General features: G+C 41.9%; 1 protein-coding gene across 5 annotated transcripts in view; it reads right to left on the bottom strand.

Moving 5' to 3' along the window:
* Positions 1-15,562, bottom strand: part of trim3b (tripartite motif containing 3b) — a 38,704-nt gene that overhangs the window by 13,548 nt on the left and 9,594 nt on the right. For 2 of the 5 annotated variants that reach the window (XM_033645399.2, XM_033645432.2), the window contains exons 1-2: positions 5,843-8,732; positions 331-506 (exon numbers count right to left, since the gene is read on the bottom strand). In XM_033645399.2, coding sequence (XP_033501290.2) covers positions 331-476 — 146 coding nt within the window. In that variant the 5' untranslated portion in view covers positions 477-506; positions 5,843-8,732. Of the gene's footprint in view, positions 1-330; positions 507-5,842; positions 8,733-9,221; positions 9,366-15,562 lie in introns of those variants that run through there. The other 3 variants (XM_033645413.2, XM_033645405.2, XM_033645423.2) reach the window with 2 other exon arrangements.

Raw genomic sequence — 15,562 nt, 5'->3', positions numbered from 1 at the left:
GGAATGCACTTATCCCAATGGAGTCAGTGAGGAGAAGTGCTCTGAGCCGTTTAATTGTGGCCAGGGATTTGCAATAGATGAGGTTCCTCTATTACGAGACACGTAAATATGACAAGAATTCTTCAGTAATAGAATGGGAGGATAAGCACTGGCAGGCAAAAAAAGCTACAGCGTTGTTGTACCACCTTCTTTGCGTGGCCAGAAAAAGCTACATGTAGCAGACGGTGTGAGCAGAAACTTGGGTTTGTGTCAGGTTTAGCTCGAGGGAAGTGTGGGTAATTAGGACTTTTGCCAGTTGTCATTGAAACAGAGAGCACAAATGTTAGTTACCTCTCACAGAAGGTGTGCAGACAGGGCAGGACCTTGGGGTTGCAGTAGTGATCCAGACAGATGCTGCAGACCAGAAACTGCTTGTCTATCTGACGCACCACAGGGCTGGTGCTCCCAGCCTCACGCTTTGCCATGGCAGACGACATTTAAAGCCACGGACAATGACAGCAGTTAACCTACAGAGAGATAAAGATAAAAGTGTGAACATTTGCATATATTTGTCTGTTAGAGCTTTTCCTGAGAGTGTCACTTTCAGGGCCTCTAATGCTCCGCAAACTTACCACAGCAGGTACCAGGAACCAAAGTTAACAAAGCTGCTTAATTCCTTGATTAGTACAAAAACGTGCCCATTGTTATTGTGTTATTTCTGGGTTAATACCATACAAAAACCAGCTGAAAGGGAACAGTGTGAAATAGAAGCAGCGCACACCAGTCCTGAGCGTGCAGGCAGCAGCAGATGTAGAGAAACCAGTAAGGCCATGTTCCTGGCTTTTGATCAACATCTCAGATAACAACAAAAGCAGGAAAATAAAAGAGAGGAGACGTTCTGTAACTGAAGTGCAGTCTGTGGTTAAAGAGGAGACTTTCATTACAAAAAATACACACTCCTGGCTTGTTCTGACACACAGACACACACACACAGGTGAATAAAAACAGAATGTACTGAGTAGCGTCTATGTTGCCAAGTCACTGGTGAGGTCCCACTACTGCATATGCTTTTACATAACATACAAAATTATATATGACTTAAAAAAATTACAAAGTTAGTAATCAAAAGGCTTAATCAGTCTTTTTTTTTCATGTTCATAATAGGAATGTAACAATACATCAGCCTGGATCGATATATCAACGATCTACAATCCAACATCATCAATGGAAAGTAAAAACATTGATACCTATCATTGTCTTTAAGATACACCTTTATTTGAAATTCTCATGGCACACCTGCGTCACTGTCTCTGCCCCTTCCAAGCATTGATATCGTCTCATATTGATCACAGGCCCCTGAATTGTATCAAATCGAAATCATATCGTGGCAAACTTTGTGATATCGGCAAGTATTGCATCAGCCGAAGAATATAATGATATAATATTGTATCATGATGAAACTTGTGATTTACACTCCTACTTTATACACATAGACTTACAATACATATAAATACATATAATTAAAGAGTGTGATGAAAATGAATCAGGTTAGAGCAGGTTAGAGTCCTGCATTTAAATTTCAGTGACTGGGAAATATGGGAGTAACGATCCATCGATCTGGATTGATATATCAATTCAGTGATCAACGATCCAATATCATTGATTCAAAGTGAAAACATCAGTCCATATCGTCATCTTTAGCATAGGCTTTTATTTTGAAAGTCTGTGTCACTGTCAAACAGCAGCAGGCAGATGGCGAGCAGCCAAGACAACAACAACGAGGATAACGTTATTTCCTGTGGAATAAATCAGCAGTGTGGAAATATTTTGAATTTTGGAGAAAATACAGGCTAAAAAAGAAAGCACACACTGCACATAAACACTGCCGATACAAAATAAAACACAACATACCTGCCTGGTCGGGCATCTAACTCTGTAGTATTAATTAAAGCAACATTAGCTGCTCTGTATCAACAATGTTAGGCTAAAAAAAGGGCAGGCAGGCTGAATCTCAGCCGTGCTTTTCTGTCAGGAGATGCAGTGATTTAAACCAACACTGAGTAAGATTTTGTTATTTGTTAAGCTATGAGTAGAGGGAAAAAATCCACTAGCCGCTAGGCTAATTTACACAATGTAAACATGCTTAAGCTAATAATGGGCCACTAGCAAAAAACAACTGTTTTGTCCATGAACCATGACAGTTATTACTGAGCTGAATTTGATACTTATGTCAAATGACATTGTTGTTAATCCATGTTTTATGGCTGTTTGGAGAAGTTTGCCTTCAGGGTTTCAATCCAGCTGTCCTTGAAGATTTATGAAAAAGATGATGGTTTGTTTTAAAATGAAAAGATTTCTTTCAGAAAGGGCTCTCTAACAGAAAGCCCTGAGGGTTAACTTAGCCCATGTGCTGTTTTATGTGTTAGTGGAGTCAGTATAAAGTAAAATTTACTGCACTTAAGCAGTTACAATTACTTACATTATATACGTGTTGTTTTTATGTTTTATGGCCCAAAGTAAACTGATGGTAGGCATATTATATCATTCGCAGGCCCCTAAATCGCATCGAATCCAAATCATATCATGGCAGACTTTGTAATATCTGCAAATATTGTATCATTGTCTGTGATGAGTCGTGATGAAACTGGTGATTTACACCCCTACTGGGCACTATTTTGCTTAAGATTTGAAAAAGAGATCATGTCCTCTTTGAACACAGACGTCTGTCAGTGTATGAAATGTTTTATATGATAATAAATGCCAGAAAATGTGTTACGCTGGCACTGATTCACCCACATCTAGAAAACATACCAACATTTTATATCACACCCTAAATACAAGGCCACACACACACGCCAATTTAAAATAGTAACAGAACTCTGTGAGGTGACCAGAACAGAGGAACCCCATGTCTTACATAATCTCATCTATTATAGATATACAGCTGCAAGGTTTGGATATTCTGCCTAGCAACACGAACCGGTGCTGACTCCAACTTGGCCCACTTTCACATTCATCAGTGCAAGCCCCAACAGATATGGGATAATAATTACAGTGGTATGCATATTAAAGATGCTACTGCATCATGTTCTCATTGCTATGCGCCTGGTGTGTAAATGAAGTGGGAAGATCAGGTGTTAATGCTGGAGAAACATCCAACCTTAGACATAAAAAGTGCAAGCGCCATTTCCAACAATGACAAGAGGCAACGACAGCTTCACCTGACTTGACCTTCGGCTTAAAATTGCCACCTTTGATAAATACTGCAGCATGCCATTTTTATCTCTGTGTTGTCAAGTGGCTCTGGCATTGTAGACCAGCTACATTTTCTCAGTGGGTCAACACGTGTATTATTCATGTATCAGATACAGTGTCTCAGAATGTGTCTCAAACAAACAAGCCTGGCCTTAAGAAATGTGGGAGTTACACACTCGATGTTGATTACAGGGTAAGCAGGGGACACGCCCCCCTAAATATTTAGAACATGTGCATTCTTCCCTCCTAATAGAGACACTGAAGTAGCAGAGGACTTTTACTCTGACAAAATTAAAGACAAGGTTCCCACACATTTGCATTTAAAAACTTGTCCATGACTTTTCAAAGACCCATCATTTTTTCTTGCCTTACTTGCCTGGGATAAAAGGAAGTAACATACGCGATGGTAAACAAAAACGTCACACACTGATGCATATAAGAGCAATTATGTCACATTACATGAAAGGTTATCCACGGAAGATTACTGTAACAATTTCATTACACACAACAAAATTCATGACTTTCCCAAAACATTTCCAGGTTTTTCATGACTGTGGGAATGCTGTAAAGATATTTACACCATAAATTGACGTAGAAAAGTCATGAAAATTCACCAGGATGCAAGAAGTTAAGCGTTTGATGCTCAACATTTTCTAGCAGAGGAGCCCAACCCACCAATTTCATATGTGTCCCCACAATACTGAACCTTGCACACATACAAAAAAGGAAAATAACGCACACAAAAACACCAATAATCATCATCCCCCTACCAGACTCTCCCCATCTGCACATCTGTCACTGCTGGATCTAAATCCCCTATGTACCATCTAGCTCATGTCCTATTGTCAAGACAAACACACCCACACACGAACACGCACAGATCAGACGCACATCCAACGACACAGTGTGTAGACCGGGAGGGTAAAAGGTCACTTTTTAAGCTGTCAACCACAAGAACGACATGTCACATTCCCACTCTGGTTGGGACAGGCAGGGTGTCTGACGGAAATGATTACTGGTTAAGTAGCTTATGTTTTGTCCAAACCTAAATATGCATTGTTCTCCATAAATCCTGCGCTTCAAACTGGCACTTCAAGAGTATCCAGTTGTCTGCGTTGGAATCAGATGAAAAGAAGCTCGAATATCTCCTGATAGAACATAGAATTAAAGAGGGATCAACCACAGGATGTACCGTTTACTTCGGTGCAGTTCTCACACTTCTCTGTCATTCTCTCTCTGTGCTAGAACACACTGATACTAATATCATCTGTAATGACGTCTGTCTAAATTTAGATGCACGTATTAGTGGGGAGGTGAGGAAGCAATGACAGTGAAACTAAAATAAGACAGAGGGGCTGCTGGAGAACGAAGTGGCTGGTGTCTATTTGTTTACTGTTGGTTATATTTTAAAGCTCAGTTTTATTGGGCGGACCAAAGCAAAAGAAGAATCTGACACCCAATAAAGCCCAAATAAGAATTCTGAATCAAAACACTTAGATGAAAAAAAGTAGCACATATGCTTAAACCATCTGCTCGGAGTCAGTCACAGAGAATGTAAAAGAGTCCTCTACAAAGCTAATGGAAACAAAATGCGTACATGGTGCAACAACAGACACAAGTAACACTTGTGCATGCACATGAGTGGGTGGGTGCTCGTGTGCATGTTTATGTGCATTCACCAGACTGTACTGTGATATGGTCCCAACTTCATTCACACCCTCTTAAACTCTTAAGTAGGCCACGATGCGTTTGATGCTATAAAGTCACCATGACCAGTTAACTGACAGGGCTGGGAAGTTAAAAAAAAATGAGTGAAGACGTGCAGATTTAAAGCTTTGCAGTAGAAGACAGCAGGGTGGGATAAAGCCAAGCCCAGGCAGGACTGCAAGAAGCTTCAATAAAATGATGCACGAGGACACATCCTGCAGAGAGCTGTCAACTAATACCATCAAAATGAAATGTGTTATCATTCTCCTGGCCATTATATACGCAGCACTATCAGCAGTAATGTTGCCAGTGACCTTAGCTTCGCTAATTCCCCAAACTCTCAGGATTACAGCTTTTGCGTGTGTGTAACTAATTGTTTGTTTGTGTGCAGCGTGTTTGTGTGTGACAACAAGCTAACACCCGCTGAGTTAACACACAATGAGTCTATTCACTGCTGGCTTTACCGAGTACAAAAGTAACAGTTTTCTTTGTCTCGTTCAAGCACTGAAACCTCTGCTGTTGCTTTACTGCTCAATAGGATCCCTATAGCTCGTGTGTATCTCTTATAAAACGCACATGTAAATGAAGTAGAGGGGAGCAGGCAAGACAGGAAATTAAATGTCTTCTTCTCAGTTCAGCGAGAGGACAGGAAAAAGGGACAGACAGGCCGGCGTAATAAGCAAAAGAGGGAATACAGTGTAAGTATCACCCCCTTCTGCTCACTGTCACCCACCTGTGCAGCACCACTGAATGTGTGCTGACAGCTTGGACAAACACACAGTCTCACACACTCCTCTCTGGCGGCAGCAGCTGAGCTGATACCGTTAAGTCATACATGCACACATGTATGTCCATGAGGCCAAACACACACACACACAGAGTTGACAGAAAGTCTACCTACTGTCAGTAGTGTAGAGCAGATCAGTCTAGAAGGCTCCATGGCAGGTCTGTGTTAACACTGAGGAATCAGCACACGCCCTGACTCACACACTCACGCCCACTTCCCTCCTCGTCTTTCCCCTTGACCCTGCTGCCCACTCTTCCTTTTCCCTTTTCCTCCTCCTGCTTTTCCCTTTCCCACCACAACACACACACACACACACACACACACACTGAAAAAGGCAGACCAGGGATGACAACAGAGGGTTGGACTGTAAATTGAAAGTCCCTCCTACTGTCAGTGCTGTTTACAAGCATGAGTTGACTGGATACCCTCCTACTGCCGCTCTCTGATTGGCTGGGAAAGTTAGACTAGCAGGGACGAGGGATTGCATCATAGGCCAACAATTTGTGCTGGCCGGAGGGAGTGAGAGGCAAAGCACTGAAACAGGCAAGAAGAAAAGTACAACTTTTAAGGCTGGAGAGACGACAGTCTTGAATGCTGGAACATATTGCATATAATGTCTTCATCTGCTGCGTGATTGCTTCATTTGTGAGATGCGGACGATGATCTGGCACAGAAGCCAGTTAGGTTCTTGAATGCAGCTTAATAGCCAACAGAAACAGCAGCTGACGGGTGACGATCATCTAAACATTCAGATCATCTGGCCTCCAGTTACAGTTATGAAGAAACACGTCATTAGTCAGCCGGCCAAGTACACACACACACACACACGCAGGGCAGCCAAACACAACACACAGTTACATAATTCATGATGTCACCTTTAAAGAAAACACTCAAAACAAGAATTTGGAACATATGCCTCTCCGCCCAGCATTATAGTATCAAATTACACATATGCAGGGATTAAGAAAAGACCCTTAATACTGAAAAGGGGATTATCATTTTGAATTTCAAGTAATATATCTTGCAACAGCATGATTTTGTACCCAATCCCTTAAACGCCCCGTCCTTGTGAAGTGGTCAGAGTTTAATCTGCGGCGAGGGGTGACGATTCTCTGACAAAAACATCAGTCTACGGTTAATCTGCGCGGATTGAGTCCACTCGGCTCTCCTCCCTGGCTTCCGGCTCTCCACGCCCACGCACACCTTTCCAAAATCCCATCATCCTAAACTCACAGACTAGACTGCTGTGGTGGGTGTAACAGGAAGTGGAGGATAAGAGGATGAAAATACCACTCAGAGAATGACATATCAGTAGCAGTGTGCTGCAAATATTGTTCACTCACCCATACACCCTATTGTGGCATTGTTTCACATGCTTTTATTTTGCTGCAAAGCTCGTTCTGATGCTCGTTCCCTCCAAACTAAAACAACTCCCACAAACATATTGCCGCTGGATGGAACGATTTAATAGGATGTCTTGTTTTCATGCTCCACGGTAAGTAATTAGAGAGAGGGTACCTGACACGACCAATACACCAAATGCAGCACACCAGTGTGGGCAGCCACTTTGAAAAAGCCTGTTGTCATCCCTGCAGAGAGCACTCCACAGCATTATTGGTTTACCGCTGCGCTTTCTGCTGAAACGACAGTTTCATCAGAGTATACGACTCCTGCAGTTATTAAACGAGCGGAAGACGAACCACCAGTGGCACCCACAATGAGTCTCCTGAAGCTAGTGCGCATCATCTAATTGGAGTACTGTATGCACAAAGGGTAATGTAAGTGTTGCATTGCATGTTTTCTAGATATTACGTTCTGCAATTTTTTCTGAATAAAAATAATAGAAAGGGTCTAAATTTTAAAGGGGCAGCAGATTTAGGGGTATTTAGTGGTGTTTAGCTGCTAGGACTGCAGATTATAACAATCTGAAACTTCTCCAGGTCATGATTCCTTCAGCGTTCATTATTCAGGAGGTTTTTAATGGGAGCTGAATTATCCACAGAGGTCTCTTCCTCTCCACGACAAGCAGACCCGGTGATTTAAACCGGTAAAGACACAGAATAAGGCAGTTTCACTTTACAAATCAGTAGCCCCTTTTACACTGCCAGATTTTCAGCGAATGTTGGGCCATTTTGCCGGCAAGCTGCGAGCGTTTAGACACACAGAGTCAGACTGGCGAATTTATCCGAGCTGCCCAATTTTCTGCCTCATAGGGTAGACATATTGGCTGAACCTTTTTGGTTTAAAAAGAACGAGGCACCCCTCTGCCACGGGAAGGGTTGTTGATGACTTGTGGGAGAAGCTGTTGATGATGCTGCACGTGCGACCCACTGGCGGTGGACAAACAGGAAACAGCTGATAGCAGGAATGAGCAGCTAGTAGCAAGAGGGAAACGCAAACCTGACAGACACTGTAAAGATGAGCAACTGGGGAGACAAGGAATTGCGCATCCTCCTTGTCCTCCTTGGCCATTAACCATCAGATGACGGGAACGGTGAAGGACTGGCTGACTTATGAGAGAATCGCCGAAGGACTGACTAGCCGCACCTTCCCTAGGATTACGTCACTGTGCGCGTCACACGCTGAGCTACACGTTTTGTTACTTGCTCACGCCCCCCATTGCCCCAGAAAAGGCGCATTCTGTATAAACAAAAGCAGGCAGGCGGCATTTTGCTGCACTCCCCGATTTTGTTTTTATACTGCCAATGCTGAAAAAAGACTGATTGGGCTTTCCTGCAAATTTGCACAACTCCTGTTTAAAAAGGGCTAGTGTTTCTCTTCAGGTGTTTGACACGTAGCAGACAGGCTGCTAGCCCAGCACCTACTAATGTGTGCTCCCCTTTTTATCTCTAATAACTTTAGATGTAGGCACTCAGACTGTTTTTAATGGGAACAGAATTATCCATAGAGGTGTCATCCTCTCCAACACAAACAGACTTGGTGATTTAAACTGGTAAAAACACAGAATAAAGCAGTTTCACGTAAAAAAAAAAAATTAAAAAAAAAATCTGTGATTTTTCAACACACTTTTTCAACACACCCTATTTACCAACAGAAAACAAACTGATTACAGATTTTAAATCCTTTACAACCATAGACTGTATAAAAATAACAACAAAGGTCAAGTGCTGGCTTGAAACAAACCAGAGCTGTACACACTCGTAGCTAAATGCGCTCAAACTTTAAGGGGTATTAGTGTATTAGTGTATTGTAGTATGTGGATTGTGGTTTATGTATTTTTTGTGCCTTCCAGTGTATTGTGGTTGTATGATGTTAAGATTAGCAACAGCTATAAACTCAACAGTCCCATACAATAAATAAATAGCACCAGTGTTTGGTTTGTCCGTTCTGGGCTACTGTTGAAACATGGCAGTGCGACATGGCGATCTCCGTAGACAAGGACCCACTCCCTATGTAATGCAGATACAAACAGCTCATTGTAACAAAAACATGATTCTAGTCGTCAGGTGATTACACACTAAAGAAAACATACTTATCGTATTATATTCCTTTGCTGCCGATATATCCCCTTAAATCCTCTTCTAAATATGGTCATCTAAGCAGAAAGTCCATATCAGGCTTTGAGAAGAGCTTCAGTGTGAGCTAAAAGGTGAAAAGAAACCCACTGCAGCAGTAATCTCTGTGCCTCGTGCAACATCAACAACCAAAAGCAGCCGTTCTGCCCCAGGGTGAGTAAGAGGTGTAACAGTGATGGTAATGATAGTGATGTTTTCCAACAAGACAACCCACACCCACTTCAGGCAGTGAACAACAAATTATATTGCTACAGAATCACCCATCTATCCCTCTGGTGTTAGATTTTGTATTCCCTACCTTGTGGAAGCCACATGACAAATAACATGACAAGAGGTTCTGTAAGAGCGAGATTGAGTAACAAGGGTTAAGGGTGCCACTGTGTTTGCTTTCAACCAATGATGTGCCTACACTCTACAGTGCTGCACACCTGATGCCTTGTTATTTTTTCTTTGCTTGAGCTTGTGTTCTGCGCTCTCTCTACACGATGTGGTTTCCTCCTGCCTCTGTCTGTCTGCCGTGCTCTGAAACCTCAGGATTGAAATGTTCGGAAAAAGTAAACTCGGGAAGATGTGGAGGAGGAGAAGGGGAAAAGGACTCAAGAACAAGATGAGAAGGAAAATGGATGATGAGGAGGAAGAGGGGACATACAGATACTGTATTTACAGTGGATTCAAACACACATGCGCGCACACACACACTGAATAACGAGAAGATTCTTGTGTAACAGAGCACGACGCTGATATCTTAGGGCAACCACGATGGTGCTGGAGTCTGACAGCTCGGGCCTGACACCGTCCCTCACACACAATCAGCTGTTTCAATCTGAGTCATACTATAGCCCACCTCCCCTCTTTCCTCCATAACTGCTCAAATTACACCAATCACATTTAAAGACACACACACCTCACTCCGAGGGTTCGAACCTTATTTCGGTCCTCACTAAGATAGGAGCACAAGAATACACACCCAAAGATAATAGATGGCGTGCATGGAGCAGCCTCTGTAACCCTCGCTAGTATGCTCGGCAAGCCTCCATTCTCCTGCACAGTCCAGCCTTAAGCCTCCACATACATATACTTCTATATATAGAGCTATCAGTTCTCATCCCCTTCACACCACTGGCAGGCACGTGCTTCTCGCTGCACACACACTGTGAAAAGGCGCAGGGATCCTCAAATGACCAGCATAGTAATGACTCAGAAACACTCAAGAGGGATGCGCAAACATTTACATGAGATCTGAGATTTATTTGTGCACGCTGTCACTCCTTTATGTGTGCTTATTATAGCATTAACATCCCATACATTGCCAGCATATTATATGACAAGCTAATAAAAAACAAGAGCATAAGGGATTACCAGCATGTGTCCAGTGTCTCTGCTGTTCTACTGTATATAAACACATAAATACATCATATATGCATCATACAAAAACAGCACAGGGCCATGTAGACACTTGAGACTACGCACATACTGTTGTAAGACAGAAACTTGTTATTGGCAGCTCATAGTAAACGCACAGGTCTGTCGTGCATGCAAACTACTGATTGATTGATGGGTTGAAAAGAAAATACTGACGCTTCCTTTCAATGCCGTGGCAGCTACCCAGCTGTCTTTACACCACAGCTGGCCTCAGGGAAAGCAGGTGTGTGAGCGTAAATTGCGTGCCGAGTGCTCCACTTCACACAAATATCCCTTGCTTTACATCCATGCAAAACAGACCAGCGGGGGGAAAATCACTCATGTTCTTTAATTAGTAAAAACTATCAAGATCACAGCGAAAAAGTCCAGAATTTTTTTCTTGTTCACATCTCTTTACCAGTTATTGCTGGTGAGTTTAAACCTAAAAGTCAGCATTTTTTGTACATAAAAGCTGGAACAGTGAAGGAAGTATTGAGATTATTTGCTTTAGTTAAATTCATTGAAATGTTAACTTAAAATTATACAGGATGCAGGATTTTCCTAAAAGGCAGTGTTAGAGCCATTTCTAGCCATTTCCTAGTTTCCTATTATTTTTTGACTCACTTTAATGCCTCACCTGATCTGGCATCTCAGGAACCTGTAATTAAAGGCAGGTGTAAGTGAGTGTGGAGCACTGAAGATGCCACGGGGTTACAGTCTTTAACTGCTGTGTATTTGGTAATCTTAGTTTTATTGTTTGATGAAGTCATTTAATACCCCATCAATTTGAACTTTGTTTTTGTAAAGGCCTGTTTATTTGGGGAATGTTTTTTTGGGGGGGAGGAGGTTTCCTTTCAATTTTTAACGCGACAGTCAAGACAATCAGTGTATAGCGTCATCTTGCAAATCTCCACACATCCTGCAAATCAAGCAACTCCTAAACCAACCAAGACAGGGAGCTTAGCATAACTCCCATTATAGCATCTGTGGGCGGCTATTTTTGAACTTATTTGGAAGCTGCAATAAACAATGTATAGCCTCATGCAAAAGGATTCGTTCTCAATCATCACTTAGGACCCGCACGAAGTATGTGGCGTGTATTTTTTTGCAGAGACTCTGCATTTTCTTATTTTCTACTTATTCTCTGTACTGTTGACATACCCGCACTACACTCAGGTGAGGGAAGGGCTTAATAAAAAGGTAATGACCCGGTGCCATACTCTCAGCAGCAGGCATCGACGAGACACAGTGCTGAAAAACGCAAATGTAGCAAGGTGAAACAGCCAACGAGAATGAATCTGGGGTTGGCTTTTAGAAACAGTAACCAACAATCCTGCAAAGCATACCTTTAAGTATGTAAGTATTATCAGGAAAATGTACTGAAGGATTAAAAGTAAAAGCACTCAACACAGAAAAATATTAAAGAAATAAAAACTCAAAATTATTTAAAATAGATTTTAACTCATTTCAAGGAAAAGCAGCAAATTTTCACATTTGTGAAGCCACAAGCATACACTTTTTGTCATTGTCAACAGCTTAAATAATCAAAAATAAATAAATAAAAAAATCTGTCAATTGACTAACTGATTAATCCAATAGCACTTTCTATAGTATAACCTCATAATAGTTTAATTTAACAAAATTTAAAATTTCATGTTTTGCGTGCAAAAATCTTAATTTGTAAAGTTACTACAGCTGCCACATAAATGTAGTGAAGTGAAAACTACAATAATTTGCTCTGAGATGTTGCGGAGTAACAGCCTGGTAAGACTGTCATGATGACGTGAGTTCAACATTCTGTTTCGCTCTCTGTATCAGTCTGGACTCGATGCCGCCCGCAACACTTTCCAGAAATTAAAATGAAATTAGGGCCAACCAGGGATCTGCACTGTAGCTGACAACGTAAGCAGCCAATCGGGGACTGTGTTGTAGTTAAAAACGTAACATGCAGGCTGCTGTTTGCAGAACAGTAATGAGGCTCCCACTCCTTAGTAGAGTATGCGTATGGAGGAAAGGACATTTTCACCATTCTTCTGACTGGATTTGACAAAAGCTTGATTTATCAACTGGCTCCATTGGTGAAGAGGATGTTCCCTGGTGTTTTGTTACGTTGATTGGCTGAGGGAGTTTGTCTGTCAAGGTGAGTACTCCCGCCCACTAAAGTGTTTGGGGCAGCAGCGGGGCCAGACTGACACAGAGAAGGAAACAGTGTGTTGAGCTCATGTCAGGATCAGGGCGGTCTTACCTGGATAGTGGAGTAAAGGTAGAAAGTCTCGTGAAAAGAAAAGACTAAAGTAAAGTGCAAGTGTCTCAGATTTGTACTTATGCTCAAGTACATTTAGTAGCTACAGCCTTTTGGTAGTGTAAAGACATTCAAAGCAAGAAGTAATAGTCCCTCACAAAACAGAAATAACTGAGTCAAGTATTATATTTCAAATCACAATCTGTGACCACTGCAGTCCATTTTGAAACCATTTTATCTCCCCTCATTTTCACTCGGTTGCAAACAGAACTTGATCAAGAGATTCTTGACACAAATAACATCAAGGCAGACATCAGAACAGCAGCTCAACTCTGCCGAGCCTTGAGAAACTGATACATGAGCGGCTCAGATAGGAAAACACAGCCTCCTTCACATCTCGTGTGCAAACTCTCACTGTGACACAACCTCTTGGTATGGGACCAAATTTGGGGGAAAAGGGCCATGTCTTTTTCTTTCCACTCTTATCTGTACTTAGTTATGAATATCAAACAAACTCACTTGACATTCATTATTCTTGCATGTGTTTAACACTGAGCATCAACAGAATTAGCCTTTAGTAAAGCCTGTAAAACAGCAGTATAAGCATAATTTTAAAAAACAGCTTTTATTTTACATTTCAGATACTCGAATATTTTGAAGTCAAATACATTCAAAGGGAATATTACATGATGCACAGATTCTTCACCCTCTTTCTTATCTTAGCAAACCCTCCCCGTCTCCCAGCGGAGAGAATTATTTCAGTGAAAGAGGAGCATGTGCCACAGGGTAGAAGAGCTGATCCTGAAATAATTTGTTTCTTTAAATAACTGCGGGAATAGATGCCCTCAGCTAAACATATATTAACATAAACAGCTAGTTCCACGTCACATGGCGAAACGGAGCCCAGGCCGTGACGATGTGTCAGGTGGCTCGAAGTTTAACAGACCGTACATGTCTTTGTGTGTAAGTGTATTTTTATCCAGGTACGCGGGAAGTTTTTGTTTGTCGACATCTGGGTGTTTTTAGAGAGAAAAAAGGTAAAAAATGTGGGTTATATAAGAGCCAAATATCCAGAACACCAATCACAACAGAAGAATAAAACGTTCAACCATGGGCATTTTAGCTCACATGCCCTTCACATCCTAGAGAAACATGCCCTAAAATCAAACATGCCGAAGGATGCCAGAGATAAAAAATAATTATGTAACATGACATGAATTACTTTCATTTATTTTTTTAGGGTGTTTTTACGCTGCTACACATCATAAAAACACCCTGTCATTGAAACACAAATGTGCATTACGGCTTTGATTCCTAACAGGGTGGAAATTCATTTACTTAAGGGGATTAGAAATTCCATCATTTGTTCGTCATGCTGATAGGTCAGCGGATTTATGATTTGCACGTCTGTCAACCTCTGCACATAAACCAGGAGGACTAGGAGTGTGGCCTTAACTGCACTCCTGGAGGACAAAAAGACCAGAACCTCCCTCCTATAAAACGCAGTCCAGTAAGATAAGGCCTTAAAATGACCGTTGAGTTGAGTCAACACCTCACAACGGCTTTACAAAGGTAGTGTTTTTTGCAGGACTGCATTGGATTGTAGGCCACAAGTGCTCCCTTTATCTAAAAAAAAAAAAAAATCACGTACTGACCACACATTTGTGCTGCTAAATTCAACCCTGCTTGTCTTGTATTCAGTCTGCTTGAAACACCAGATTGCTGCTATGATGGCAGAGTGGACAAACAGTAAGGCCTGTCCGCTGACTAACACGTTACAACACACACATTTATCATGCACAGTCCCTCTGGCAAGGATGATGTAGTGGATGACAAAATGTCGAGGAGTGGTACCTTCCCTTCGCTGTCTACACACAGCGGGACTGACTGACTGACATAAGCGCTGCTAAAATTATCAGCTCTCCCGATCTGAGCCTAGCTGGGCAGGAATGTGTCACAGGAACCGCCTGTATCAACATATTAACACACGGCTCACACGAGCAGCATGCAAGCACACGTGAACACACACAGACACACGCAGGTGCACACAACTCTGGCTGCACATCATTACCACAGAAGCATATCAATGCATACAGACAACACATCAAGATTTCTGCCGAACAGAATTCAGTTCGAAAGCTTCAAATAATCAAATCTGTTGCTTTTCTCTTTTGCCTAATTTGCACTTACAGCATGGTGACAGGATTTATCTGCCTTATCACTAGGCTATTCGTTTTACTACCACAGACTCTCATTTCTATTCTTGGGATAGAGCGGTATACAGTAAGGAGAACCCAGTTTTATGGCTGTCATTTCTTCACACAAACAGAAGCACTCAGTGCCAATACTGACATCGAAACAGGCCCGCTTGACATGCACACAGTGCATACGAGGGAGGGTGTGTGTCCTTCAAGAAGTAATGAACCAACACATGACTGCTTCCAGGATTACTATCAAGACAGTGAACACAGGAACATCAATAGTGCACAGTTTTAACAGATCAGCGAGTGTAACTAATCTATCCTTCAGTTGTATATGCAGAACAGTAGCCTCACCTCTCTGCTGCCACAGATAGGGAAACGCCAGTGCTAGATCAAGCCAATTGGTATGCTGAATACCTTCTTCTTTGGACCTTTAGATCATAGCTTATAATGA

This window comes from Epinephelus lanceolatus, chromosome 11 (assembly GCF_041903045.1).
Source record: "Epinephelus lanceolatus isolate andai-2023 chromosome 11, ASM4190304v1, whole genome shotgun sequence".
Lineage (NCBI taxonomy): Eukaryota > Metazoa > Chordata > Actinopteri > Perciformes > Serranidae > Epinephelus > Epinephelus lanceolatus.
Note: the sequence above shows the minus strand (reverse complement) of the source record. Positions and strands in the feature narration are given on the sequence as shown.